Consider the following 27202-nt stretch of genomic DNA (forward strand, 5'->3'; position numbering starts at 1 on the left):
ATGGGTGTGCCAAACAATGGAAATGTGTGCAATTCTTGTACCATTTGCTAACAAGAATATCTTGTATAGTACCACAGAAGGCCTCTGGTGACGTCTTATACTTGGGGCACTCACTCTGTAAAATAAAGCTCTTCACAGACTCAATTATGGAATCCCATCCCTCATAAACCTCTCCTAGGATGGGCTGGTCTGTATTTGCAAATGGAAGGAAAGAAATGACAGGGTCCATGATCTAAATAAGTAGATCTACCCTCTCCCACCAAACATGATCTAGCACTGTGTCCTTTGCTCTTTTAGAGGCTACTTGATCTATCTCTGTCCAAAAAGACCAAAACTTTGAAATAACCATGGCCCCAAGAGCAGTCTTGACCTCCCTCAACCTCTTCAACATGATGAATAAAGAGGCAAACCATGTATCAACAATCTTCAACAATGATAGATTGTTGTACTTGTTGTAGATAGTGAGGGCATTTGTATGATTTTGTACAAAGTTATGGATATGCCATGCATCCTCAATAATGTTACCAATCCAAAGCACATCAGAAGCAATGGATTTCAGTGCTAAGTTCAATGAATGGACAATGCAAGGTGTCCAAAACACTTGTGGATATTTAGCTTCCACAATCATGTCAGTAGCCTTGCAAATAGGTGCATTATCTGTAACACAAGAATCAACACCTACATCTTCAATAACCTTAATAAACAACTCACCCATATATTGTGCATCCTTGTATTCTCCAAGTGTATCCACTACTGTCAAGAAAGTGAACTATTCAAGGAAGACACCATGAAGTTGATGAATGGGTGTCGGGCTGGATTTGTCCATCCATTAGAAACAATGCTAACCCCAAATGCTGGCCATGATGCTTTAGTAGGCTCAAGCATTTTTTGCACCTATTTTTTTTGCCTTCGTCAACAATGTGGTTTTAAGCTTCTCTGAAGTAGGAGTTACATTCCATGATGGAGCCCCTTGAGTTAGAGCTCGACACATCTCAATAAATAGAGGTGAGCGTGCAACATTAAAGGATATGAAGTTTTGATTAAAAAAAAGGGAATGTTAAGATCAAGCTCTTCCCATTTCTCCTTTTGAAAAATCTTGTCCATTGGACCAAGTGAAATTGCCTTTCTTTTTGGTCCTTGTCCTGCACTAGAACTCTCAAATGGGAATTTGTTGCTGCCTTTCCTAAAAAATGGAATGGGGTCATGATTCTTGGTTTTGTTTTTTTTTGATTTTGCAACCACATTTGCCATACCAACATTGAACTCTCTTTCCATTTGTTTCCTCTTTTGTAAAGGAACTTTTTTACAAGCTCCAACTCTACAACTTGGTAAAGCCAACAAATGGCCTTTCACACAGAAATATGTGCTCGTGAAATTACTGGCGCAAAAGTTGCATCTTCAATTCACATTGCCTCCTCCGTTCACCTTGCTTCTTGTTGCTTCCTCTCTTGTGATATATTTCCGCAAGGGATATTTCTCAATGTTACCTTTAGGAGGAAGAGTTTCCTCAATATTACTTGCAATAGAGGGAATACTTGCTACAGACTCTGATGAAAGTGGGGGAGGAGGGGCATCTCCAATGGGGAGATTCTTCCCCTTCCTTTGCCCCTTCCCTGCGGCCCTTGACTGAGCCATGAATATTGTAAAAAAAAACCAAAAATGCACAAATTTGTAAAAGAAATGTGTATGCAAACTGCTGTAATACAAATGCAAAAAAATAGAGAGGAAATGCACTTACCTATTGCTTGAATCTCCTTGAAAACACTCCCACGCCCTTTGCTCCTTGCTCCAAACCCCTCATAGCAAACCCACAACAAACCTACTACAAAAGAGTGAAGTGAAAATGATAAAAAGAACAACAAATTTCGCCTTTTTAGGCCACGCAGGTCACTTTTTCCGGATTCATGTCTGGAAATTGGGACACGATGTGTCCGATTGGCACACCATCTAGATTTGATCGTGTCCCAATCGGATACATCGTGTCTTGATTTACGAACACGAATTGGCACGAATCGTGTCCGATTCATCGGATTTGAGATATGTCGGCCTATTTCAACGATTCGGTTTTAGAGCCTAGAACAGATCTCGACCTCCTGTCCTTGTCCTTCTTTGTTGCGGCCCAAACAGTGAAGTCTTTTCTCCTCAACGAGTTGTTGTCTTGTATTTTGTTGCACTTTTGGATGAGGATAAGTCCTCACACTCACCTCCTATATATACCATAAAGAAGGGCCCCAAAACTTTATATTTTAGGGGCTGCCAACTGTCACATGCCTTAAATTACCATAGGCCGACCTTGACACTTATGGCGTCAACCCCAAAAATACCTTCAAAAATTGATATCTCCACTTCTACAACTCAGAATTCGACGATTCTCGAAGCAGTGGATTCTCCTTTCTACCCTCTATCGTCTCATGCCATCACATGTAGAAATGTGCTCATGGAAATGCCCAAAACACGATTTGGTGCAAAACCCCAACCTTGGGTTCAAAGCCCACAAATGACTGTTGTGGCGCTTTGTCCTCCAATCGCTGAACCCTAGGGCTTGGAGTACCTCCCAAGGTACACAAATCAACATGTTATAGTTAAGAAACTTAGTGGAGAGGCTAGAATACATGAGTGCTCCAAAACCTAGAAATTGTTTATGGAAATTCGACCTAGAGATGACTTAATTAGATTATGAACCTATTTTTTAATGTTTCCTAAGCCTAAACATAGGAAAACTAGTTAATTAATCAGAATTAATTAAGTCAAGGTGAGAACAATCTAGAAACTCACACAGATCAACTTCAAGATGATTCTAGCCCTTGATTAAGTTTTAATCTTGGCTGTTGGTGGTCCAATAGAGGATTAGAAGAAGTCAATGGGCACTTGGAGAACACACTTGAGCAGTTTGATTTCCTTGGCAGATTGATTTCCAGACAACAACAGTAGTTGCCGGAGAGCTAGAGATCGAAGCAAAGACAGTGAGGAGTAGGGAAAGTGAGGCTGGAGGAAGCTTTCCAGATTCAACGAGTGCATTGTAGAGAGGCAGAGATAGCCACAATGAGGCTAACGTAGGGACTGCGCAAAAGCCTCTAATAGGAAGTTCGATTTGCAGATTGGGAAGTCATTTAAGAGATCCAGGGGCAGAAGAATTTCATAGAGGCCGGGAGAAACGTTTCCAGAGTCAGTGCAAGAAGAAGAGGTAGCTGAGTGTGAGATCCAGGCCGCACGAATTTGTGCCTGTGCAAAGCCTACGTAGAGGGTGACGTAGGGAAAGACGTAGAGGGTTTTAGAGGTCAGTCTTCAGTGCAAGATTTGCCTGCAGAGTGAGGAAAATTCCCGACTAGATTTTTGCTAGAGATTCGACATTCAGATTTATTGTACTCATATTTTCTCATTTCTGCATAATATAAACCCTCAACTGTTGCATCAGTTTTCCCAAGTTGGGTTTTTCTGGGGACAATTGTCCAAAAACAACTGTGTAAATTTTATGTGTGTGTGTGTGCTATTTTTCTCCTTTTGCATCGCTATTTTCTTCCGTAGTTTTATTTGTGAAAATCACAGAGTGAATCATTTGATATTTTTCGTATTAGACAACAAATAAATTGTTAAATGTATTAACAATTAAAAAAATAATTTCCAGTTATTATGATAGATGAAATTTTCACGACAGCCTAGAGTTTGTCCTCTCTTAAGGCCTCATGGCCTTCGAACCACCTCAAGACACCTGCTATTGCTACAACAATCCTACGACCACCTGTAGCAGAGGTTCCCCACACGTTAAGGCACATAAAAACACTCTCAAACTTACCTTGGGTTAGTGACTAGGATCTGCACGAGTTTGCTCCAACGCTGGCCAAGATGCATCCTTAATTGCCCCTATTGAATGCCTCAGACTTGTGGCCTTGTGGCTCAGGAAAACTGCACCCTAAACAAACCCCAAAACAATGCTCCTTGCCTTTTCATCCTCCCTCAAGCTTGCTACCCAATCGTAGAGGTATTCCTTTGATGATTGGTACTCCTTGGATGTGAAAATGACATCACACAAGCCTTCAATTTATATATTCTTCTAGGGCAATGTCTAGCCCAACAAGGGGTCACCTTATGTCAAGGCCGTCTTGACTTCTCTAGACCATTTGCCCGCATTTAACTTCAAAATTCATCTCTCAAGATTGACAACTCGAATTTAGACAATTTTCGATGCATTGGATTTGTCTCAACGTCCTCTATCATCTCCATCTATCACATACCCAATTCTCTCCATGGTTTTGGCCCTAACATCGATGGGTACAAAACCCCAAGTTTGGGTTCCAAGCCCACAAAAGATTTTTGTGTCTCAACAACAAGCCCACTATAATCTCCTTGCACTGCTCCAATGAACACTAACATTGGGCAAGAGGGCTGCCACCCATCACCGTCAAATGTCGCTTCTCCAATGATGAACACGGGCTACATCAAACTGATCCTCTGGTTGATCAAACCTATGAGTTCCACTCAACTGCCTCTCCTAGGCTTACACTTCCTCTGCTCTCATCCTGCCCTCCAATAGACCACGCGTGACCAATCCTTGCTGTAGCATCTGCTCCTAGTTAGGGCCTCCAACACCTAGGAAACCCCTCCTCTTAGTTGCTAACTGACTCCACCGATTAGTCCTCTCCTAGGACACTCATCCTCATAGCATCTAATCATCAAACAAGATGACATTTGCAACTCCCTGCTGCTGCCACCTTGACTTCAGTTTCTGTGCACTCACAAGACTGGTTAGGGTATACAACAACCCTAAACCACAACTCCAAAAGCTACTGTATTCCTTATCCAAACAACTGCTCCTTTATTGCACCTTTAGTTGGTCTCTCCACACATTGTTTAGTCCCAAGGCTCCTCCTTAAGAACCCTCACAACATGCTGGTCTGTTACAATAAAGGTTGCTGCCCTTTAACAGAAGGAAATACCACTTGATGAAGCCGTTGCCGCCTCTGTTTGCCTGCGCTGCTGCTCTTAATGGTTACAACTGAGAGTCTACCCTCTGTTGAAGGTTTCACGACCCTCACACCACCTCAAGACACCTGCTTTTGCTATAACAATCTTGCGACCACCTATACAAAAGGTTCCCCACACCTTAATGCACAGAAAAATACTCTCAAACTTACCTTCGATCAGTGGCTAGGATATGCACACGAGTTTGCTCCAAAACTGGCCAAGAACATCCTCAACTGCCCTTGTTGAATGTCTTAGACCGGTAACCTTGTGGCTCAGGAAAATCGCACCCTAAACATATCCTGAAACAATTCTCCTTGCCTTTTCATCCACCCTCAAGGTTGCTACCCAATCGTAGAGGTATTCTTTTGTTGATTGATACTCCTTGGATGTGAAAATGACCTCACACAAGCCTTCTGTCTATATCTTCTTCTAGGGCAATGTCTAGCCCAACAAGGGTTCACCTAATGTCAAGTCCAACTTGACTTCTCTAGACCATTTGCCCATACCTAACTTCAAAAATTCATATCTCAAGACTGACAACTTGGATTTCAATGATTTTCGATACGTTGGATTTATCTTAACATCCTCTATCATCTCCATCCATCACATGTCTGATTCTCCCCATGGTTTTGGCCCCAACATTGATGGGTACAAAACCCCAACCTTGGGTTTCAAGCCCACAAAAGATTTTGTGTGCCAACTCCTCCACAACCCTCAAGCCTAGGGTTTGGACTACCTCCCAAGCGACAAGTCTCAATAGCAAGCCCTGCATATGTATTGTTGAAGAGGGTTTCTCCACAACTCAAAATTGGATTTTTGTTGTTGTCTCGTTAGAACTTCTAACAGTCCCTCAACATTGACAAGGTTGGCAATTGTCCTCCCATTCATAGCTCCTAAGACCTTAATTTCATGATCTTGCTGTAATATGGAGTCCTTTACATCTTGATGTTCTCGTTTGTTGCAAAAAATCCTTATTTAAGATATTTGATTAAAATTAATCTTTTCATGAGTATGTTCTTGATGATTATCATTTGAAAGCCCTATAACTATGATGGATGCCTTCATACCTACTTACAATTTGTTGATGGTTGGTCCATAGTGTGAATGATCAATTGTCCTGTTTGATGAGATGTGTATCTTGGGAGGTACTCCCACAATCGATGGGGTACTGGCTTTGTGTGGATTGCATTTTTTGTGGGCAATGTACCCAAGTGGTGGGCTTTAGATCCAAAGGGGTAGGCTAAATACCGAAAGGAAATGTTAGTTTATTCTAATTGTTATGTGAGGGCACTTTGATGAAATTAAGAAGCCGTAAGCTAATGATTAGAGAGCGTATAAACTTAGGAGACCTAAGTGGAGGTCTCACACATGAAGTAGAATTCATCTAGCTGAGAGACAAGCCTAAGAAAGGATGCATAACCTCAAGAGGAAGCCGTAGCCTTGGAATAAAGTGTATGGTCTGTTTTTTGTGCCAAGGAAGGCCGAGTCTGCGTTCGAAACTAGGGCCAAGTTTCTGTGGAGGTTGGACGTGTTCTTTGGTGTGGTTATGGGCATATGATCTGTGGTATATCTCTGCGTATAAGGCATAGCTGATTTTTGTTGTGTTAAGGAGGGCCAAGACCCTTCGTATTACTGTATAGTGAGGCCATAAGGGCTGTGGTGTAACAGAAGTGAGGGTCGAGCTTCCACAAAGCAATGCAATGGTGTTAAGATGATAAAATTGGCAACTAGGGCCAAACTCCATGGGTCATCTTATTTATGGCAGCTGATATTTTCTTGGACTCCTCCCATCGAGGGGTGTAGGATTGATCGAAAGATCATCCAATTCCGATAAGTATTCATGGAGTTATGGATTTATTTGTGTTATAAGACAATTTGTCAAGGTCGGCCAACAACCAAATAACTCACACATGTGCTCCATGTTTTAGTATAAAAAGAGGTGACTTGAGAGTCATTTCACACACACTTCACTCTTGATTTCTCTCCACTTGTTTTGGGTTTTAGTGGAAGAGAAATCTAGGAGAGGAAGTGTTGAGCCCTAAACTTGTATCTTTCCTATACACTTTTCTAGACTCTTTCCATTCACCTGGACCTCCTAAGCTATCAACATCATTGCATATTAATCATAAAAGAGCATTTAAAGTGGTTTTTTTTAACTATGTTTTGTGTCTGCTGTTTGAACTAGATTTTTTCTCATTGAGCTGCGGAATCCTGTCACTTTCCACAGCTGCTTCAACTTTCCGTAGCTGTTTTTGTTAAAGTCTACATTGCAGGTGTCATCAGGCAAAGCGAGCCACATGGGCAAGTTGGAAATGACTTGGACATGGACCGAGTCCTATTGGCTCAGTCGGATTCATCAGGGGAGGCCGTGGTCAACGGTGGTCAAGCGGTGGTCAAACAGAAGAGTCCTATGGCAACAAGACTCCGTTTCCAAGCACGTGAAAGATTTTCGTGGCTGTTTCTAGATCTCTGGAGGCACGCTGACACCTGTAGGCTGCCCACGATGTGAATCCAACAAGCCGTTTTCAATAGATTGCATAATCTCGGCAGCCATGATGCTAAATCCATGGACGTTGTCGTTTACGTGTCCTCTGTCAGCGTAGTTTACAGGAAAACAGTTATGTAACCTTTTGTTATAAATAATGCGTTTCTATACGCATAGGAGTTAGTCTTTTGAATATAATTTTGCTGATAAAAAGCCCACTGTGCCGTGACACTAGTTTCATTGTTGTGACTGCGTTTTGAAATATATGAGAAGACTCTGTTTCTACATGATTGCGTGAAGTGTAATTCTTGATTGATAGCTGTTGCCCGAGGTTGTGCAGAGGGCCCCTGCACACGCCGAGGTTTCGTTTCTTATTGCTGTACAGTTTCATGTTGTGTTTCTTTATGTTTATTGCAAATATGCCATAGTTATTCACTTATGTATATTTCATTTACTATGGTACTAACGCTTCATTCTTGTTCATAATTTTACATGCTTTGTACATTGTTGTTAACGCTGATCAGTGTGCATGTTCCAGATTATAGTAGGCCCGGGCATCTTCATACATTTCCTTTTGCAAAAACTAGTGACATGGAATCAGTCTTTCTGCTGACTTGCTTTTCTTAGCTTTTAATTCCAGTTCTGTTTTGTTGATTTCAGTTTAGTTCATTTGCTTCGTTAGACAGTTTAGATATCAGATTGCTCAAGTTGTTGATGATTACCTCCGAAAGCCATAGCTGGACTAACTGGCGAGGGGTCAGACTATGAATTGATGTGATTTGATTTTAGTTTACTTTTCTGCAATTAGATATCAGATTGCTCAAGTTGTTGATGATTATCTTCGAAAGCCATAGCTGGACTAACTGGCGAGGGTTCAGACTATGAATTGATGTAATTTGATTTTAGCTTTATTTTACTCGCAATTTTTGGATTTCTTTGAGTGCAGTAGCTTAATTCATTTCTTTTGTATTTAGACAACAGCAGGGATAATGGTTTCATGATCAATAGTTCACTATTTGTTTGATTAGAATAGTGGCACATTTTCATTTTCTTTTAGGAATTAATTTCATCATTAGTATGTTCTAAGACCCTCTGAAGTTTGAAGTTTTGGAAATCATTATAAAGGACATAATTGCCTTGAAAATTTATATCCATACTTGTCTTTTAGAGTAATCTTAAAACTCAGGGATAGAATTTCCATTTCACATTTCACATTGAGAGATAAACGAAGATAAAAACCCCCAAAACAAAATAAAAATAAAAAACGACAAAAAGTAAGAAATAGGTTATCTTGCACATATAGTGCGCCACACTTCAACAGTTTACGACTCCCGGATTGACAATTAATATAGCAATTTAGGACACTCTAAATTGACCAAACAGGAAGCCCTAAATGCAGAAGGTAAAGAGCCCTAGCATGAGACCTAGACGCAGTCAAGAAAGAAGCCTATGCATTGCCCTATATGCTGGTCTCTACAAGCCCTAGCCGCAGTCCTAGAAGAAAGATCTAACCCTAGACGCAGTGAAAGAAAGAGCCCTAATTGCAGACACCTATACGCTGCCCAAATGAAATTAGAACCGCAGTTAGGGAAGAGATTTACACGCTATCCCAAGGGTGATCCTAAGCTGTCTATAGGATGCCCTAACCGCAGTCAACAAGAGGTCTTAGCCACTGCAAATTGGAGGGCTGAGTTGCTGTAAGGGAGGCCAAGGTAGGGCAGACTAATTCAGGGCTGCGTGGAGGTGTCTTGGGTGCAAGACAGGTTAGCGTATGACGCTATATGGAGAGTCCTAAACGCAGGTCCTATGCTGCTGTTCTAGAGTGCCCTAGACACAATCATGGGAAGGGTCATATGCTATCACAAATGAGGCTATTCGTTTCAGGAAGGAGAGGCTTAAAGGAAGACTTTATACGCTGTCCAATGAAGGCCTAAAGATCCCTAGCCACAGTGTTTATGGGGTTGACTGTGGGATAGCATTGAGGCTACTACAATGTACTCTAACAAATAGAGTTGGAGCAGCATGCCAATGTGTGAAGATAGGTAGGACTGTTGATGGCCTAATCTAAAGGCTGCCTAGAATTACAATGTAGCAAATAGTAAAGCTCAGGAAGGTACAACATTATTACAATGATGGCATGGTACAACAAAGTGGCAAACATAGTGCAGCAATGCCACATAGGAGCAGCAAAAGCACATTGGGACACAAGTGGCAAGCATGGCGCTGCAAGAGACAATAACATGGTAAATAGGACAACAATGACATTGTACAACAATAACACAATGGGACAACATTGTACAACAATGCTACAATGGGACAACAACAAGCACGGTGCTGCAAACACAATGGGACAACAGTATGGCAAGCATGATGCAGCATGATGGACCCGGTGAGGTACAGGATGAGGCAACACTGGTAAGTGCAACAAGATGATAAAGTACAACAAGATGTTGCAGTATCGGAAGGTGCAACAGTATGATGTGTGCAACATGGTAATGAGGTCCAGCATAATGATGATGGGTGCAGCATGATGATGACGAGGTGCAACATTATGATGGGTGATGGAGTCACCTTGGAGAATTAGTTGAAGCAGCATGTCTTAAATTGAGTTTAGCTACCTCATGTATCATCTTCTTAGAGATGATCTATGCTATTATTTAGATAAGTCAAAGTGTTGACTTCTATTACTGTTGGGTTCTCCCCTGTCCCAAACTACCTTAACTCTGTAAATTCTGAGGTGATGCAGATTATCCCTATCTAACTGCATGCCTACATTATGCTTCATGCAAAAACTTTTTTCCAAGTGAGGGGGAGGAAATTTAACATACCCATTAACCTGGTTGCGCTGTTCTATCTTCTGCAATTATCGATGGCCGTCGATACATTCTCGCTCGCCACCTTCCTTCTTCCACGTCCACATGCAAAATGCATGGTTTCCCTCATACTTTATTCTTTTAACATTCCTCTGTCTTAACCTTACCTCTAGCTATCTCCATTTCCATCCATCCGTGGCTCGCTTTCCGGTCCACTTTCCTTAGGATGTTGCCCAAATGTCTTGTCCTCTGTGCTTCATTAATGTTTATCTTCTCCCGACTTCTCTTGCTGTCCATTTGCTAACTCCGCATTGCCATCTGGCTTTCCTTTGATGGCCCTTCTTGGTCCTGCTGTCCTGTTCTCCCTTCGCCCACCTCTTTCCATTTCTGCCCCCACGCTTCTCGGGCTAGTCCTTTCTCTTTCCTCTTTCGTCATCCATGTCCTCTTTGTCCTTTCTTCCGTCTTGTGCTGTTCCATGGATGATCTGTGCTGGTCTGCCTGCACCTGCCTTCGTCCTTCTACCCTCTCATCTACGTCACCCGAGTTCTCTTGTTGTTGCTGATCTGCCTCGACTGCCTGTTTCATTTGGTTCATTTCCTCATTCTGGCTAAGCTCTGCTTCTCCCGCGTCTAACTGTTGCTCTCTGTTTCGGCATCCCCAGTTCGCGAGGAGGTCTGCCAGGGCATTTCCTTTCCTTTTCACATGGGACGAGATAGTATATGCCAGTCGCTGAAGTTGCTTTTCCACATCTGTTATTACCCACGCTGTCCTCCAACTTTTGCTTAGTTTTTCCGCGGGTACTCCTTGCTGTAGTTGTTTTATGGTGTCTATGACCAGCATGGAATCCCCTTCTATCTGCAATCTTTGGTACCCTTCTCGTATCGCTATCTCCAGTCCCCTGTTTAGTGCGTGATATTCTGCTTCATTGTTTGTGGTAATGCCGCAGTCCATTGCATATGCCCTTATGATCTTTCCTTCCTCATCTCTGAATATCCTTCCAATACCTGCCTCCCCTAGGTTGCTTTTGGCTGCCTCGTCAAAGTTTAGTTTTACGAATCCTTGGGGGGATTCTTGTAACTTTCTTCTGCCCTTACCTTTTCTACATCTTGTACCTTCCTTATGCTACTTGAGTTTTTGACTTTAATTTCCAGTCGGTTCATAATGCTGGTTTCCGTACCTTCCGTCTTCCAGTCCTCCTCTGTCCAGTTTCCCAGAGTGATTGTTTCCCTTATGTTTCTCATAATTTGGTTCTAGATTTCCCCTATGTCATTTTTTTCTATTCTGAATATTATCCTGTTTCGGGCTTTCCAGAGGTTCCACAGGAAGAACCCAATTGACAGGTTCCAAGCGTGGTTGAGGATTATGTCGCAGTACGACTAGTTGCTCCACGGCTCTATTGTTGTTTTAATGCTCTCTAACTTTCTTTCTGTAATCCCAAAAATTTGTTGGTGATTTTGCCAGAGGATGTTCTTACATTACAGGAGTTTGCGACATGCTCCATGGTTTCTTCTTACTTTTGGCATAGCGCATAATGCGAGGGCCTGTGCGTCCCTTTCCGTCTTAGTTGATCCCAAGTCAAGGCTTTCCCATGTAGCACTGTCCAGGTAAAGAACACCACTTTTGGCTAGGTTTTTAGCTGCCAGATTCTTTTCCCTTTTTTTGTGTCTGCATTTCCAGCTCCTCTTGTTTTCATATGGTAGCCTTTTGATATTGTGAACATGCCTTTGATGCGTTTTCCCCATCTTATTATATCTGGTCCTTCTTTAATAGCTATTTTCCTGGTTGCCAATTCTTTGTGATAGGTAGTCCATTGATCAGTTTCTGGGGCTTCAGGCCAGTCATTCTTCATCTTCCATTTTCGCTAATAACTGTCTTGGTCCCCTACCCAATAGTTTCTTACTGCGTCTTCCACTACTTGGGTTGTGTACTGTTGTATTTCGTGTAACTGGGTTCTTGACTCAGGGTACCTCTTTGTTGCCACCCTTCTTGCCAAAAATCTGCTTTGTCTCCCTCATGAGTTTCCCAGAAGCTGTTGTCTCTTATTAGGGCTCTATCATATTGGCAAGGTTTCAAATCACTGAGCCTTTCTTTTTTATCAAGGTTCGGAGTTTACTGTCCAGTGTCCGTGCTATCTCATATTTTTGTTCCCACAACATTTTCCATAGGTCAGTCCCTCCTTGAATCCATCTCCACCATAATTTTGCCCCCATGACTTGGTTTAAAATATAAGGGTCTCTGAGTCCCAGACCTCCCTCTAATACCAACCTGCTTAACCATGTCCATGAAAGTAATGCCCATTTTTTTGATTTGTTTGCCCCTTGCCATAGAAATTTTTTAAAGATTTGCACCATTTTTTGACATATGGTCTTAGGGATTGCTTGACTTGCCATCTGATAGATTGGCATAGCTTGGAGGACTGATTTCAGGAGTATGAGACGGCTCGGTGTATTGAGCGTTCTAAGCGTCCAATTGTCCATTCTTTTTTGAAATTTTCCTTATCAAACCATGCCAATTTGCTACTCTGTACTACTGATCACTCAGTTGTACTCCTAAGTATTTTGTTGGGAATTGCCTAATTTGGAAGCCCAATGTTCTTGCCAAGGAAGGCTTGGCTCACTCTTGGCATGTTGAAAAAGAAGATTTGGGTTTTCTCTTTATTCACCTCTGTTCCTGAAGCTTTTGTGAATTTTGTTAAGGTCTCCCCTATTTTTTTTTGCTTCCTTTAGGTTTGCTTGGCTGTACATCATCACATTGTCCACAAATTGTTGATGTGTGATAGTTAGGTCTTCCCCCCATAATCTTAGCCCTTTGAATTCTCCTCTGCTTACTCTGGCTTTGATTAAGTGACCTAAACCATCCGCTGCTATGATGAACAGGAACGGTGAGAGAGAGGGTCTCCCTGTGTTAGGCCATAGGTAGGCTTAAAGGTGTTAGTAGGGGTCCCACTAAGCAAGATTGACATACTAGGTGTGGATATCATGGACATTATCCATGCTATCCATCTATCATCAATGCCGTAGGCTTGAAGGATTTCTTGTAGATATTGCCAGCTGAGTTTATCATATGCCTTCGCTAAGTCAAGTTTGATCATCATTCCTTTATTTCCGGTTTTCTTTAGGGAGTGGATCACCTCTTGCGCAACTACAATCCCATCCACAATTTGTCTGCCTTTCACAAACCCTGTTTGTTCTTTTTCTATCAATTCCGGGAGTAGGGGTTGTAATCTTTTTACCATTATAGTGGCCATAATTTTATAGATTACATTGCAAAGAGCTATAGGTCTGAAGCTATGGGGTTCTTCAGCTTGATCTACTTTTGGTATTAAGGCCAGAAAGGTAGCATTCCATGCTGGGTGCATTCTTTTATGGCTTCTTGATTCTTCTACTGCATTAACAATATCTTTTTTCATGAACCGCCATGTTGCTTGAAAGAATTCTGCTGTAAAGCCATCCGGGCCAGGGGCTTTATTTTTAGCCATTGTCTTGATTACTTCCTCAACCTCCTTTTCTGTAATTACCTGTAGAAGCGCTAGGTTTTGGTCCCTACTTACCTTTTTTGGGATGTATTGTTTTATCTTTGCTATCTCCTCTTTTCTGTTGCTTTGCGGCTCTGTCAGTATGCCCTTGAAATGTTGGATTAAGAGATTTTACATTTCCTCTTTCTGCATTACCTTGTTACCTTGTTTATTTTTGAGGGAGAAAATTCGGTTCTGCTGCCTGTGTTGCAGCATTGCTTGATGGAAGAATTTTGTATTGCGTTCTCCCTCTTTTAGCCATTGAACTCTTGACTTTTGGCGCCACAGGATTTCCTCTTGCTTTCTCCTTTCCTCCAGTCTGATTAGCACCTCCCCTTCTTCCTTCGCACTCTCCTCGGTTCTTCCTTCTTCTATGATTTTTTGTTGTATCCTTTTCATTGCTGTTATGGATGTTGCCGAATTCTTCCTTGTTCCAAGTCTTAATTTTTCTTTTCAGCTCCTTGAGTCTTAATTGGAGTTTATGAATATTATTCTTGCCTTGTATTTCTCCTTCACTATTCTGCCACCACGTTTCCAGCTTGTCAACGAGTGTTGGATCTCTTAGCCAAGACGCTTTAAACTTGAAGGGTTTGCGCTGGTTTTGATTGTTCATGGTAATTTCAAGTTTTATTGGCGAGTGATCCGATCCTTGGCATGGTAAGATCGTTGCTTCGTAGAATATATCTTTCCCTAGGAAGTGTTCTGTGGCTAAGAACCTGTCTAATTTGGAGGCTATCTGCCTGCTATACCACCTCTTCTATTATTCCAAGTGTATTTTCCATTGATAGTATTGATATCAATCAATTGGAGGGTTGTCTGGGTTTCCCTAAATCTCTCCATATCTGCATCCTCTCATTGCAGTCCTCCTTTCTTTTCCGTTGTGGTTGTTATCATATTAAAATCTCCTGTTATCACCCATAGTTTTTCTGTGTGTAGGTTGCCCATTCGACGCAGCTATGTTAGAAAGGCCTCTCTCTCAAGCGGTATATGAGGCCCATAGACCACTGATACCAGGAACCAATCTTTATGTCCTACCATTCTGAATCTTCCTGATAGAATCCTTCGCATTCCTATCCATAGGTCAGCCATTAATTCTGCTGGGTTCCACAGTATTGCTATACCCCTTGCACTCCCTTTTGCATCGAGTGTCATACTTTCATAATAAGGCTTGATTTTTTTTAGAATTTCCTCCATTTTTACTCCCGTTATTTTTGTTTCTTGAAGCAGCATGATCTAAGGTTTTTATTTTTTGATCCTCTCAGCCAAATATCTTTGCTTACCCTTGCTGTTAAGTCCTCTTATATTCCAAGATGTAATAATCATTGAGACTATTGAGTTGTTTGGTGGAAGACTGCTGAGAGCGGCACTACTCTTCCTGTGTTAACTAACATTTCACCCATTATTTGAATGGATTCTTGCAGGTTCTTCCGTCCTCTTTTTTCCACCCTTTCCATTTATGTTGATGTTCCTGGCTATTATCCTATTGTGTTCCAAGTTGTTCATTCATCCTTGTTTTTCCACTCTCTTGCTTTTCTTTGTATTTTTGGAAGATGTCTTTGTATAGTTTTTTATCTTCCTCTGGGATAAACCGTTCGTCCAGATTCTTCCACTTATCTAATAAATTTTTTAAAATTTCCTCTTCTGTGGTTGGGTCATCCCCTTTATTTATGTCTACTTCCATTACTTCATACTCCTGGTGTACTTACTTTTCTTGGTTCCCCTTTTCTTCTTGTTCTTCTTGAGCTTTTTGCTTATTGTTGTTGGTATCCTGCTTTTTCCCCCGCCTTCCTGATCTGTCCCTTCTTGGTAGTCCATCTTTCGGGTTTCTTCCTCCCCTTCTTCTGTTTGCAGTATTTCGTACCTATTTGTCTCTTGACTTGTGGTTGGCTGTTCTTTCCTGCCTTTCTGCTGGAATTCTTTAGTGGGTCGTTTCTTGAGTTTTACTTCTTGAAACCCCTCATCGTCTTCAGTGGTTTTCCTCTGTTGCTTGGTCTTTCTCTCCTCTTCCTCTGCATTTAAGGGGCATTCCTTAAAAAGTTGTCCATATTCATGGCATTTTCTACATCTAAATGGTATATGTTCGTAGTCCAAAGCCTGTTGCCAGACCTCCTCATGGTACTCTAGTTCGACTGCACCTGGTATAGGGTTTGCAATGTTCGTGTATACACATATTCTTGCATACGAGGTATATCTCTCTCTTTTAGTTGATTCCGCTATCTTTACGAAACTGCCTATGGTGTTCTCTATTCCTTCAAGAATCTCTAGGTCCCAGAAATCCATAGGTAGTCTAAACAGTCTAACCCATACCGATGTTGCTAGGAATTTTTCTTGGTCCGGGTTATAGCATTCCTCCCAATACCTCATAAATAAACCTGCATTGTTATGGAAATATAGGTAGTCTAAACAATCTAACCCACACCGATGCTGCTAGGAATTTTTCTTGGTCCGGGTTATAGCATTCCTCCCAATACCTCATAAATAAACCTGCATTGTTATGGAAATATGGTTCGTTTTCAAAAACTTTCTCTTTGTCTTGCAGGTTTGAGAAGATCACCATAAAAATACCGTGGGCTGCCATTTCTGCTGGATCCATCTTGTCAGTTCTTTTTCTAAGGGCCAGACTCCGATGAACTTGCAGATCAAGGCATGATCCTTCATATAACTTCTGTACCTTTCCAGTTTGTTCATCGGAATGACAAACCTCAGTTTCTCCACTGCGCAGGGCAGACATCTTCCTTTTCTTCCTGCTCGCCAGCGTGCTCCCAGGACTGGTGCCGATGTGTCCTTTGTGCAGCCTCCGCTTTGTTGTTACTAGTTCCTTCTCCTGCTGTCACATCCCTGTAGGAGGGGTCTCCTCTGTCATTTCTGAACCGCCTGTTCGCTTCTGTCTGTGCTTGTCCGCTAGTTTTTCGAGGTGTTCTGCGCCGCCTACCTCATGGCCGCAAGGTCATTAGGGTTGCAGAGCTCCAAGAATCCCTCAAAATCAAAGGTTGATATTTATCTCCCCTCTCCCATTATTCAATCCGCTTCTTAATCTAAAATATGAATTTTAATATCTCTTCAAAAAACCAAAATATTTTATAATGATTTTCAACACAACTATAAAAGTTTGCATAACCTATTGAGAAGGGAATGCCTTTCAAGTTTTATGTTTAACACAGTCAACATGAACAAGAAATTTGAGGTTAAAAAACTGCTATAGATTCTTCATGGACCTTATAACAAATTGAAAGTAGTTACTGTTAAGTTTACTAAAGCTAAAGCTCATGTCTACTAGCCAATAATGGAATTCTCAACCCTTTTTAAAATTGTTTGAGATTTCAATTGGTGAGTGGAAGGGTTGTGCACAATACCATAGAATATGGCTACTATGCTTACAAGCATGAAACCACTGCAAATGATAATATTGAATTATGGGAATATATATATATATATATATATATATATATATATATACTATGTTGCAGGAAACACTGGTCCCAAGGGTGTTTTTGGGCTGAAATGAAATTGAAATGTGGAAAAGCATTTGGTACGGCCTGGAAACGTGTTTTAGGCCGTACTGGCACGTTTCACGTGGGGGAAACATGGCCCAGTATGACTTGAAATGCATTTCCAGGTCGTAGGATTGCGTTTCCACCTTTAAGTTGTGATTTTTCCGTCTTTTTGGTTTTTATTATTTTGTTGGGCGACCAAAATATCTTTTGGATGCTTCTAGATGGCTCTGACAAGTTATAAAAGGTCTCTTGCCTCATTCCCTCATCACACAAATTGAGCAAGTCGTTTCACTTGGAGAAGAACGATTTTAGCAAGGAGAAAAGAGGAAGAGAGCAGTGGTTTCAGCTACGGTGTTTTCATCAATGAGCAAAGGAGATTTCAGCAACAAGAGAAATAGATTTCACAAGCAAATTTGGAGTGCGGAGTTTCCAGCTACTACATTCATGGTTTTTGGCTTAGTTACAACCATTTTTCTTGTCTTTTCTGGGATTTTGGGGTAGCTTCAGCTACAAAAATTTAATTTGGGTAAAAAGCATTCATTTTCTTAGTTTTTTCCCACTATTTCTTTTATTTTTCAAGGGTTTAATCTTCCAAATATATGAAAAGCGTTTTTTTCTTTACAATTTTTTTTTTTAAATTTGTTTTTTTTTGCAGCAGTGACTTCCAACCAAGGTGAAAGTTCAAGCCCCAAGTCCAAGACGAGGGCTGAATATTATCCTCTTTGGAGGCATGTTCAGAAGCTTAAAAAATGTGGAGTTGGTGATTCGTGGGAATGGTGATGTAATATTTGCAGTAATTCATTCAAGGGCTCCTACCCAAGAGTGGAGGCACATCTTTTGCATGGAGGAGGACAGGGGATTGCAGTTTGCACAAAAACAACAGACGCATTTGCGAGGAGGGCATATCAAAGTGAGCAAGATGAGGCAAATGGAATTAAACGAAGGCATGAAGAGCTTATTCACTCTTTAATCTCCACCAAACATTGAGCCAAGGATTGTAGTTGAAGCAAGGAAGACAAGAGCCACTCAACAACATGAACAACCACCATCCAAAAATAATAGAGGGGCATCTGCTTTAGTTCAAGATAGAAAAATTGCTAAATTGGTGAATGTGCAAGTGAGAGAAGAAACTGATTACAGAGTGGCCAGGTGCATCTATGCATGTGGTATCCTATTCAATGTTGTTTGCTCTCCTTGCTAGCAACATATGATAAGGGAAATTAACAAACCTCCTCAAGGGTACAAGGGGCTCAACTATGAGAAAGTTAGAACTCAGCGTCTCAAAAATGAGAAGGAGCTTGTGGAGGGTATCTTATCACCAATTCGTTCTTCCTGGAGTAGCTTTGGGGTTACCATAGTCTTAGAGGGATGGACAGATACAGGGCGTAGACCATGATAAATATCATTGCCACTTCACCCAAAGGAACAATGTTTTTAAAGGCAGAAGAATGCTCAGGAGAGGTAAAAGATGCACAGTTCATTGCTGATGTTATTATAAACTCTGTTGAAGAAATAGGACCTAACAAGGTGGTGCAAGTTATCACGGATAATGCACTAGTTTGCAAAGATGCAGGTTTAATTATTGAGGTGAGGTATGACAACATCTTTTGGACACCTTGCATTGTCCATAATCTGATTATGATCTTAGAGGAGATCACAAATAAAGTTCCATGGATAAAGGAAATCATAGGGGAAGCAAGGGAAATTGTTAAATTCATCACCAATCACCACCAATCTCATGCAATATTTCGAGAGTACTCGAAATTGGAACTGTTAAAAGTTGTTGAGAGAAGATATGCCTCAAACTTCCTAATGTTGTGTTGCCTTGTTGAGGTTAGGCAAGCATTAGTTTCTATGGTGGTGAGTCAACTTTGGGTTGAGTGGAGACAAGTAGATTCAGAGCAGGGATATATGGTGCGTAGATTGTGCCTTGATGAGGACTGGTGTCGCAAGATAGATTTCTTGCTAAAGTTCACAGCCCCTGCATTTGAGCTTCATTGGAATGCTAACACTGACCAACCTTTCTTAGGAGAGGTATATGATGTCATGGATTCCATGGTTGAGAAAACTATGGAAATCATTTCACAAGAGTCTCCACAACTTTTCTTTGTTGATGATCATTTTGCTGATTTAGTCAAGAAAATCATTGTTGATAGGTGGAACAATTTCAACACTCCGTTGCACACTTTAGCACATGCCTTGAACCCCAAATTTGATGATGTGGAGCTTATTGCTCAAAGCAATGGGAAGAGGAAGGCACCCCATAAGGATAGAGAGGTGGCTAATGGGGTGAGAAAAGTCCTTATGAGAATGTTTCCATCTCATCTACACAGGAAGGTGAAGGAAGAATTTGCCAGTTTTGCTGCAGGATTAGATGATTATTCAGATATATCAGCTTTGGAGGAGAGAAGCACCATGAATCCAATTAGGTGGTGGATTTGTCATGGAGCAAATGGTGTACATTTGCAAAACCTTGCCATTCGTGTTCTTTCACAAGTGGCAAGCTCTTCATCAACAGAAAGGAATTGGAGCACCTATGGTTTTATTCATTCTGTGAAGCGCAACAGGTTGGGCTCACAGAAGGCAGAGGATCTTGTTTATGTGCACTCCAACCTTCACCTTGCATCTCGTAGGGGTCCAAAATATAGCAGTGGTCCTTCTAAAGAATGGGATGTGGATCCAGAAAGTCCTGATTTGGAGCTCTCTCTTGCTGCCCTGAATATTGAGGTCTAGGAGCCTAGAAGTGGAATTGGCCAATCATCTTCTTTAGCACCACCATCCACTGTTGAGCATGCTTCTGCTTCTATTTTTGATGAGGATTATGATGATGAAAATTAGTCTTTTGTCTTTATAGTACTTGCAACCTCATAGTCTTTATTGTACTTGCAGCCTAATATATGTAATAAAGGCCGATTTTGAGATTTGGATATATAATAATGGTTGCTTTTGGATATTTCGATATTGCTATTTTCATTATGTGATCATTCAGGAGTACATGTGATGTAAATTTAATCATAATGTTTAGACTTTAAATGTAATAAATTATAATGTATCATGTATGTATGATTGCACATAATATTTCTTAAATGTCCTAATATATATATGTCTCGTGTTTCACTGTTTCCAAAATTTGGGGGGGTCACATTTTGTACCCGTACCCATTTTGGAAACTCGTAATTATTTTGATAATATCAACAATCTTAGAAATTATCGCCTTGCTCTATCAATTTCAATTTATTAACAACCTTTTTTTCTTTTGACCCTAATTTTTAAAAAGTGAGTTAGGGGATTGAGTTGTGAGGATACTTTGGCTATTTCCATCAAGCAAACAAGGAGAAATATTTTGTATTGATTTCCCATTATTCATCACATGAGATAGATAACCTAGTAGTTAATGTTAATATAAATACCTAAAGTAAAAGTGATTACTTAAATTTTTAACATTGCCATGAATTGACTCAGGATGTTTGAGAGTCGTTTTGACCTCATTGGAATTCATATGGAGAAAGTAGAATTTTAGATCCCATTCAAAATCCAACATACGTAATAGTTTTTATGGTTTCAAGATTGGCGGGATTGGAATGTTTCTACTACATTCTGTGATGTACACAGGTAGGGAACTAACATTCAATCAAGATCACCAAGCCCTCTATGCACCTCGATGTTGGTGGCATTGACTGTTGAGCTCCTCCTTCATGACTGTAGTAAAAATATACACTTCACTCAATTATTCATGACCCTAGTAAAAATGTACACTTCACTCAAGCAAAATCATTGATTAGGATGTTAAGCTTTTTCTATCTTATTTTAATGCTCAGAGGGTGATCTTGATGAGGAGGATCCCAATATAGGCAATGATTTTGATGTTATGTAGCTATTTGTTGTAGCATGATTTTCTTTGGATTTCAAAGGCCATTTAGAGCCTCTTTATTGATCTTTTTTGATTCAGAGATGGCTTGCACTTGATATTTTGGTTATATGGACTCTTGCTATATACATAAGAAATTTTGCATATTCGTGTATAATAATTTGGATGCACATGAATTATATGTTTTTTTTCAAAATTTGAATATTTTAAGTATTTTTTGGTCGACCAATCATTTGGTCTAGTTGAGGATGTTGTGACCATTTTCCCATCAACCAAGGAAGGGGAAATTTGTTGTTTTTATTGCCATGATTCATCTCATGAGATATGTTTATTTTTGTTTTGATATCATTTTGTATCATTCTATTAAATCTTATGACTTGGGTCAAATATCATGTTTCAATATCGATGTCTGATGTAGCACTTGGCATCTTATACATTGTATATATTGATTTTATTTTCTTATTTATGTAGCAATGTGTTAGTTTGATGTTGATGCTGTTTTAGAAGTTAAAAAATTTAGAGAAAAGTGATTATTTTTGTTTTTTTCAAAGTTTCCTGATAATTTTCAATAACTTCCCCAATATTGCCGATAATTTAAATTTTGGAGCCCTGGCGATTAGTTGCCGATAACATTTATACACACGCACACACAAAATTGCCATCCCCTGAAAAGTTTGGGGGTGCGCTCTAGCTGTTCTGGGGACACGTCCCTCCATTGCCGCTGTTACCTCGTCCCCAAAGCCAGTGCAACATAGGAGACAACCCTTTCACATATGTGGTTTTTTTAAAGCCATAGGTGAATTGCCTTTTTTGGGAAACTCTTGAAATTTGCATTTTTTCCTGGGTGGGAACTCTGCATGCTGGAAAGGCTTGCAATTTGGTTGAGTTTTTTAGGAAACAACTGAGGCTTGCAACAATATCTTCCTCATCTATTAAGGATAGCTGTGTGGAAATTTTCAGATTTAATTGCATCTTAGAATTGCCATATTGATGCTTTTATATTTGTCTAGTAGTTGTGTTTCAATATTCTGATTTGATCACTGGAACCATAGCCCATACATGAGAGTAAATCGATGTTAATTTATCCAAATTCAGATATGCTTATATTCACTAAAACTTAAAAACTCTAAGCTTTGTGCGTATGATAAACATACGTACTTTTCAGAACACACCCCACAAGGGGCATAGATTCTTTTGTTCTTTTGGTTATTCCAGACATTAAATAATTCATTCAAAGTAACTGTTTCAGTATTAAAAGACGTTTTGAAATGTAAATATATAGCCCAGCATTAATTAATTTTATTTCGTTTTGAGACTATATATGTCACTATTAGGCGTAAGCTGCATGTTAATGTGAGTTGAAGATGCCTGCCACAGGTTGGTGAAGCTTATTTTTCCATTATCGTTTCCGAAGAAAGATTAGAGAATATGAAAGTTCTGGTGATTTTGTATTGTAATGATTTGCAGAGATGAAGGCATAATTTTGAAGGATTTAGATTCAAAATGGGAACCTAGTGACCGCAGTGGAAAATGGCTCAAGTTGAAACCAGATTATATAAACACCGGATCTGATCTTGATGTTCTCATCATAGGTTCTTCCCAGATAAATATGCTTTTTTAGTTCATCTTTTTCTTGTATGCTAGAAATGGTAATTTTTTTTCTTCATTAGCTGTTGCTTCTCACTAGACTTACATTTTTTTATGATGTGTTCTTGAAAGATGTTGAGTATTGAACTTTTATGTTCCAGGTGGTTATTTTGGATCTGGACGCCGTGGAGGAGAGGTGCAGTTAGTTGGATGCTTTTGTTTATTCTCTCTCTATTTTTTCAATAATTCTTTCCTTTGAAGTTGAGTTTACAAATTTCCTTTTAGCCTGTGTTGATGGTTGAAAATTATAACCCTACAGGTGGCACAGTTTTTACTGGGTCTTGCACAGAATTCGACTTCCAGTGGTTACCCAACAAGGTCCTCATTCCCCAGCAGTGGTTGAATGCATAATTTTTATTTAGATTGAAATATATAGATGACATATGGATCAGTTTGTGACTCTTCTCCAACAATTACATTTTGCTAAAGATAAACAGATTGTATCCTATTTTGAAGATGGTTTAATTTATGTAATGTCTCCTAACCAGTGTTATCGGAACCAAGCCAGAACCGGTTTGGTGCTGTCATGCCCCTTTATGGTTAATGAGTCGTGACTACAGGGGGTCGACTTAGTAGCCTATCTGATTCTCGTAGGTTAGTCGGAAGAAGGGGATCAATTAATTTTAATTATTTCATGTCATTTCGAAGGTGATGTTGAGTAATTAAATTAAAAGGGGTGTTATTCCATGACCCATGGTATTGATCCATGGTATTTTGATGACCTATGGTATTGCAATGATAAAATTATAAAAGAAAATAATTGCTCGCTTTTGGATTATGCAGTGAATATTTCTCTAATTTGGTATTTGGTGAGCTTTTGGAGCTTTGTGTAAAAATGGGGAAAAGCCTAGTGAGGGTTAGTTTCAGTGGTGCAACTATCCACCCTAGGTGATCAAGTTTGTTTTCGGTGGGGAGACATATCTACCCTAGCCAAGCAAAGAGGAGGAATTCCTCATAAGTGCTTAGTGTCTAGATTTTTCCAGAGAATGCGGTACTTGAGGAGGGATTGATTTATTTGTTTACAACAGTTCTGTAAATTTGATCCTTGGAGGACAAATTAATTTGAAGAGGCTGAATTCCTCTTGGGGGCCAAATCCATTGAGCAGCTAAGCAAATGTTTATGAAGTTCAAATCTCTTAAGAGAGGTCAAAATTGTTTGGAGAAGCTGAATTTCCTTGTTGAAGTTGAATTGCCTTTGACAGCCAAATTGTATTGTGCCAGATAAATTTTATTGCAGAGGTCGAATTGCATTTTTGTGGAAGACTGATTTCTCTTGGGAGCTGTGAACTATTTGTGGAGTCTCAGTTTTTCTGAGGAGTTTGCATTCTCCTTGTCGAGTCAAGTTTGCTAGAGAAGCCGTAGACTTCATTGACGGCTGAGTATATTGGGGATGTTCCATTTGCATTTGGAGGCCGTATTCTTTTGTGGGAAGCTGTATTCTTCATCCATTTCTTACAACCAAATTGAGCTATTGCTGAAGCAGCTTCCAGGTTCCATAAATTAGTATTTTGCATGTAAATTCTTGATCAAATTTAATAAAAATTTGGCTATGTTTTGGGAATTCTATTAAGGGTTTCATGCTTAATTGTAGGCAAAATGTTTGAAGAAATATCTTTACTGTAGATGTTTCATTGTATTGCATGCAAAGTGTTTGAATAAATGATTGCATATAAACTTTAAAGTGTTTGTAAAAAGTTAAGATGCATGAAAGAGCAATTTAAAAGTTTAGGCAAGTTGAGTTAGCATATTTTTGGCAAGGGATATTACAATGGTATCAAATCTGTTTCTCCTGCCAGCCTATGAGTATATGCTACTTTGATGAAATCAGAAGATAGGCCATACGTCACATATAGGAGACAAAAAAAGGGAAAAGACCTCCCTCATTCAGAATCAAAAGGAGAAGAAGAAATGGGTGACAAAAATGAACAACTTGGAAGCATTATGAATGCCTTAAATGACTTGGCAAGAGGGCAGCAAGAGTTGGTGCAAGTTATTACTCAATCTATGGCAAGCATTTAGGGGAACCAACATAATGGCAATGCCAACAGAGCGATCGAATGGCCATAATGGGAGTCACTCTGAGGGAAGCCACACCCATATTCCAACTCAAAACAATCATTAGACATCAAGCACAATATCGCCTAAGCAAAATTCTTTGAGAGACAACTAGCAGAAAGCCAAGTGCAGCAAGGGCCAGGTGAAGGGTTTTTTGACAGGTGCTAGGGGATGAATTTCATGTGGCTATGTCGTTGGAATATTTTTGCACTATCAAATACAAGAACAAGCCTAGAGAATTCAATAGGGGTCCCCAAAATTATGAACTTCCAAGGAATTTGGGGAAGTTATCCATTCCTTCTTTTGATGGATCATATAGTTGCACTGCTAGGTAATGGGTACAAAAAATGGACACATACCTTCAACTCAACCCTATGATAATGATTGAAGCCATTAAGTTTACAACACTGCATTTGGAGGGAGTTGCTCATAAATAGTGGTAAGTTGGTAACTGTTTCCCACTAGTGAGTGATCCCATAGGAGAAATTTTCCCCTAGATTTGTCTTTAGTGGGCAGCCAACAACCCCTCAGCGACTTGATAGCTTTGATGTGCTACTTTTCTCCACCACTTGAGCCAACCATTGTGTACCCTCGCTCATCTGTCATGATCGTCTGTTTGAAGCTGGGCCTTCCAACCTAAAGGTATGATTTTTAATTACATAATTGAGTGTTTTTGCTTGTTTTTTTGCGTACAATTGGGTATGGATTACTGGGTGACTTGGATAAAAAAGGGTTTTGATTGTCCTCTTATTCCCTAACCTTAACTGGGGAGTCAATCCTGAATCCTAGTCCCATGGGATCTCCTTTATTGGCTATTAGCTTTAGGAACGATAGTACATGGGGAACCTTGATCTTGGTTGAGTGGTCCTACTTCCCGATACCATATATCTCACTCCCCTCTGCTCATTACAAGCCCTTTTCACATTTTCTTATCTGGGTCCATGTTTTCGCCTCGCTTACACACCTAAGTTAATGTGGGAAAAATTGTCAACCCCAATAGGTGTGGCCTTGGTGGAGATTAGAGAAGGGGCTGTCACCTAATCCCAACTCTCTCCGTCTAGGTTCTCTCTTAGCTAAAGCCAAGTGGGGTGGACTCTAAGGATGGTTTCTAAAGAGAACTTGTTAAACTAACAAGCCTAGGAGATAATTAGTAAATAAGTTAAAGCATCAACCATTCAACAAATTCAGATATGTAACTTGAAGCAATGAAATGAACAATTTAACAAGTATAAGTAAACATTAACATCAAGATGTGAGTAAACCAATGTAATTCAAGAATAAATAATCCTGCAAGGAAATGTAAGTAGACTAGTGCCAAATAAACTCTTGCAAGGAAAGAAATATATGCTCAAACAAATGAAGTACTTGCAATAATAGAAGATATTTTTCAAGCTACAACAATATGAGATGGAATGGGAGCTGCAAAACAAAAGTTAGTGAATCAAACCAAAACCACAAGAATGATGACACTATTTTGGAAGGAAAGCACTTCAACAAATCGAGTGCTTGCAAAGAAAGATAACTTGTACTTAACAATAGAATATTGCTGAAAGACAACAGTTATGTAAAGCCTTAATCATTGATCAAATGAGCATGAATAAAGTACAAAAGTAAATCCAAAATGCTTGCATGTAAAGAAAAAGATGTAAATTCTTTCTAAATCTATGTATTTGAGAAGGATTTCTAATAATTCAATGGGATGCCAACTTCCAAATGCATGCAAAAAGAGACTTGCAAAATGTGTTGTGGTACTTGTGTGCCAAATGTGTTATTTGTTGATTTTAGTTAATCCCTATTCTAGGGTGATCTCTTCCCTTCGACTCCTTTAACTTGGTAAGTACTAGAGGTGAGTTGCAAGAAGGCTAGGACGAGGAGGCACATGTCCATTGCAGTGTTGCGAAAATCACGATTTTTTCACTGAAACGATTAAATCGGCCGATTAAATCAGTGATTTTTTCATTTTGAAAAAATTGCGATTTAATCCCCATTTTTTGGGAAAGAATCTTGATTTTTGTATTTTTAATTTTTTTTTTTAATATGGCCAATTTTGACTGATTTTATCTCGATTTCTACGATTTTTTCCGATTTCAGACCCTCGCTGATTTAATCTTGATCGCGATTTTCGCAACATTGGTCCTTTGTTGATGATACCCACCTAGTTCTTCATGCCTTTGTTCCTACAAGGGTATTAAGTCGCACAAGAGAACTACGAGGTCATACATTTTAATCCTTCATCCAAACTCAAATCAAGGAAGTTGAATGGAAGCTAGGGAAGATTTGTCCTGTAATTCTATCAAACAAGCTTATGCTTGGAGGTTAATTTTAGCGGAGCAAGTAGTGATGCGAAGATGTTTGACCAGTAA

General features: G+C 39.9%; 1 protein-coding gene across 1 annotated transcript in view; it reads left to right on the forward strand.

Annotated features, from left to right (window-relative positions):
• Nucleotides 1-27202, forward strand: part of ATLIG4 (DNA ligase IV) — a 495731-nt gene that overhangs the window by 308870 nt on the left and 159659 nt on the right. Inside the window, exons 12-14 of the mRNA XM_089428338.1 lie at nt 22605-22729; nt 22886-22920; nt 23044-23102. Coding sequence (XP_089284464.1) covers nt 22605-22729; nt 22886-22920; nt 23044-23102 — 219 coding nt within the window. The remainder of the gene's footprint in view (nt 1-22604; nt 22730-22885; nt 22921-23043; nt 23103-27202) is intronic.

This window comes from Pinus tabuliformis, chromosome 4_2 (assembly GCF_031772625.1).
Source record: "Pinus tabuliformis cultivar Carrire ecotype Pingquan chromosome 4_2, CPIR1, whole genome shotgun sequence".
Classification (NCBI taxonomy): domain Eukaryota; kingdom Viridiplantae; phylum Streptophyta; class Pinopsida; order Pinales; family Pinaceae; genus Pinus; species Pinus tabuliformis.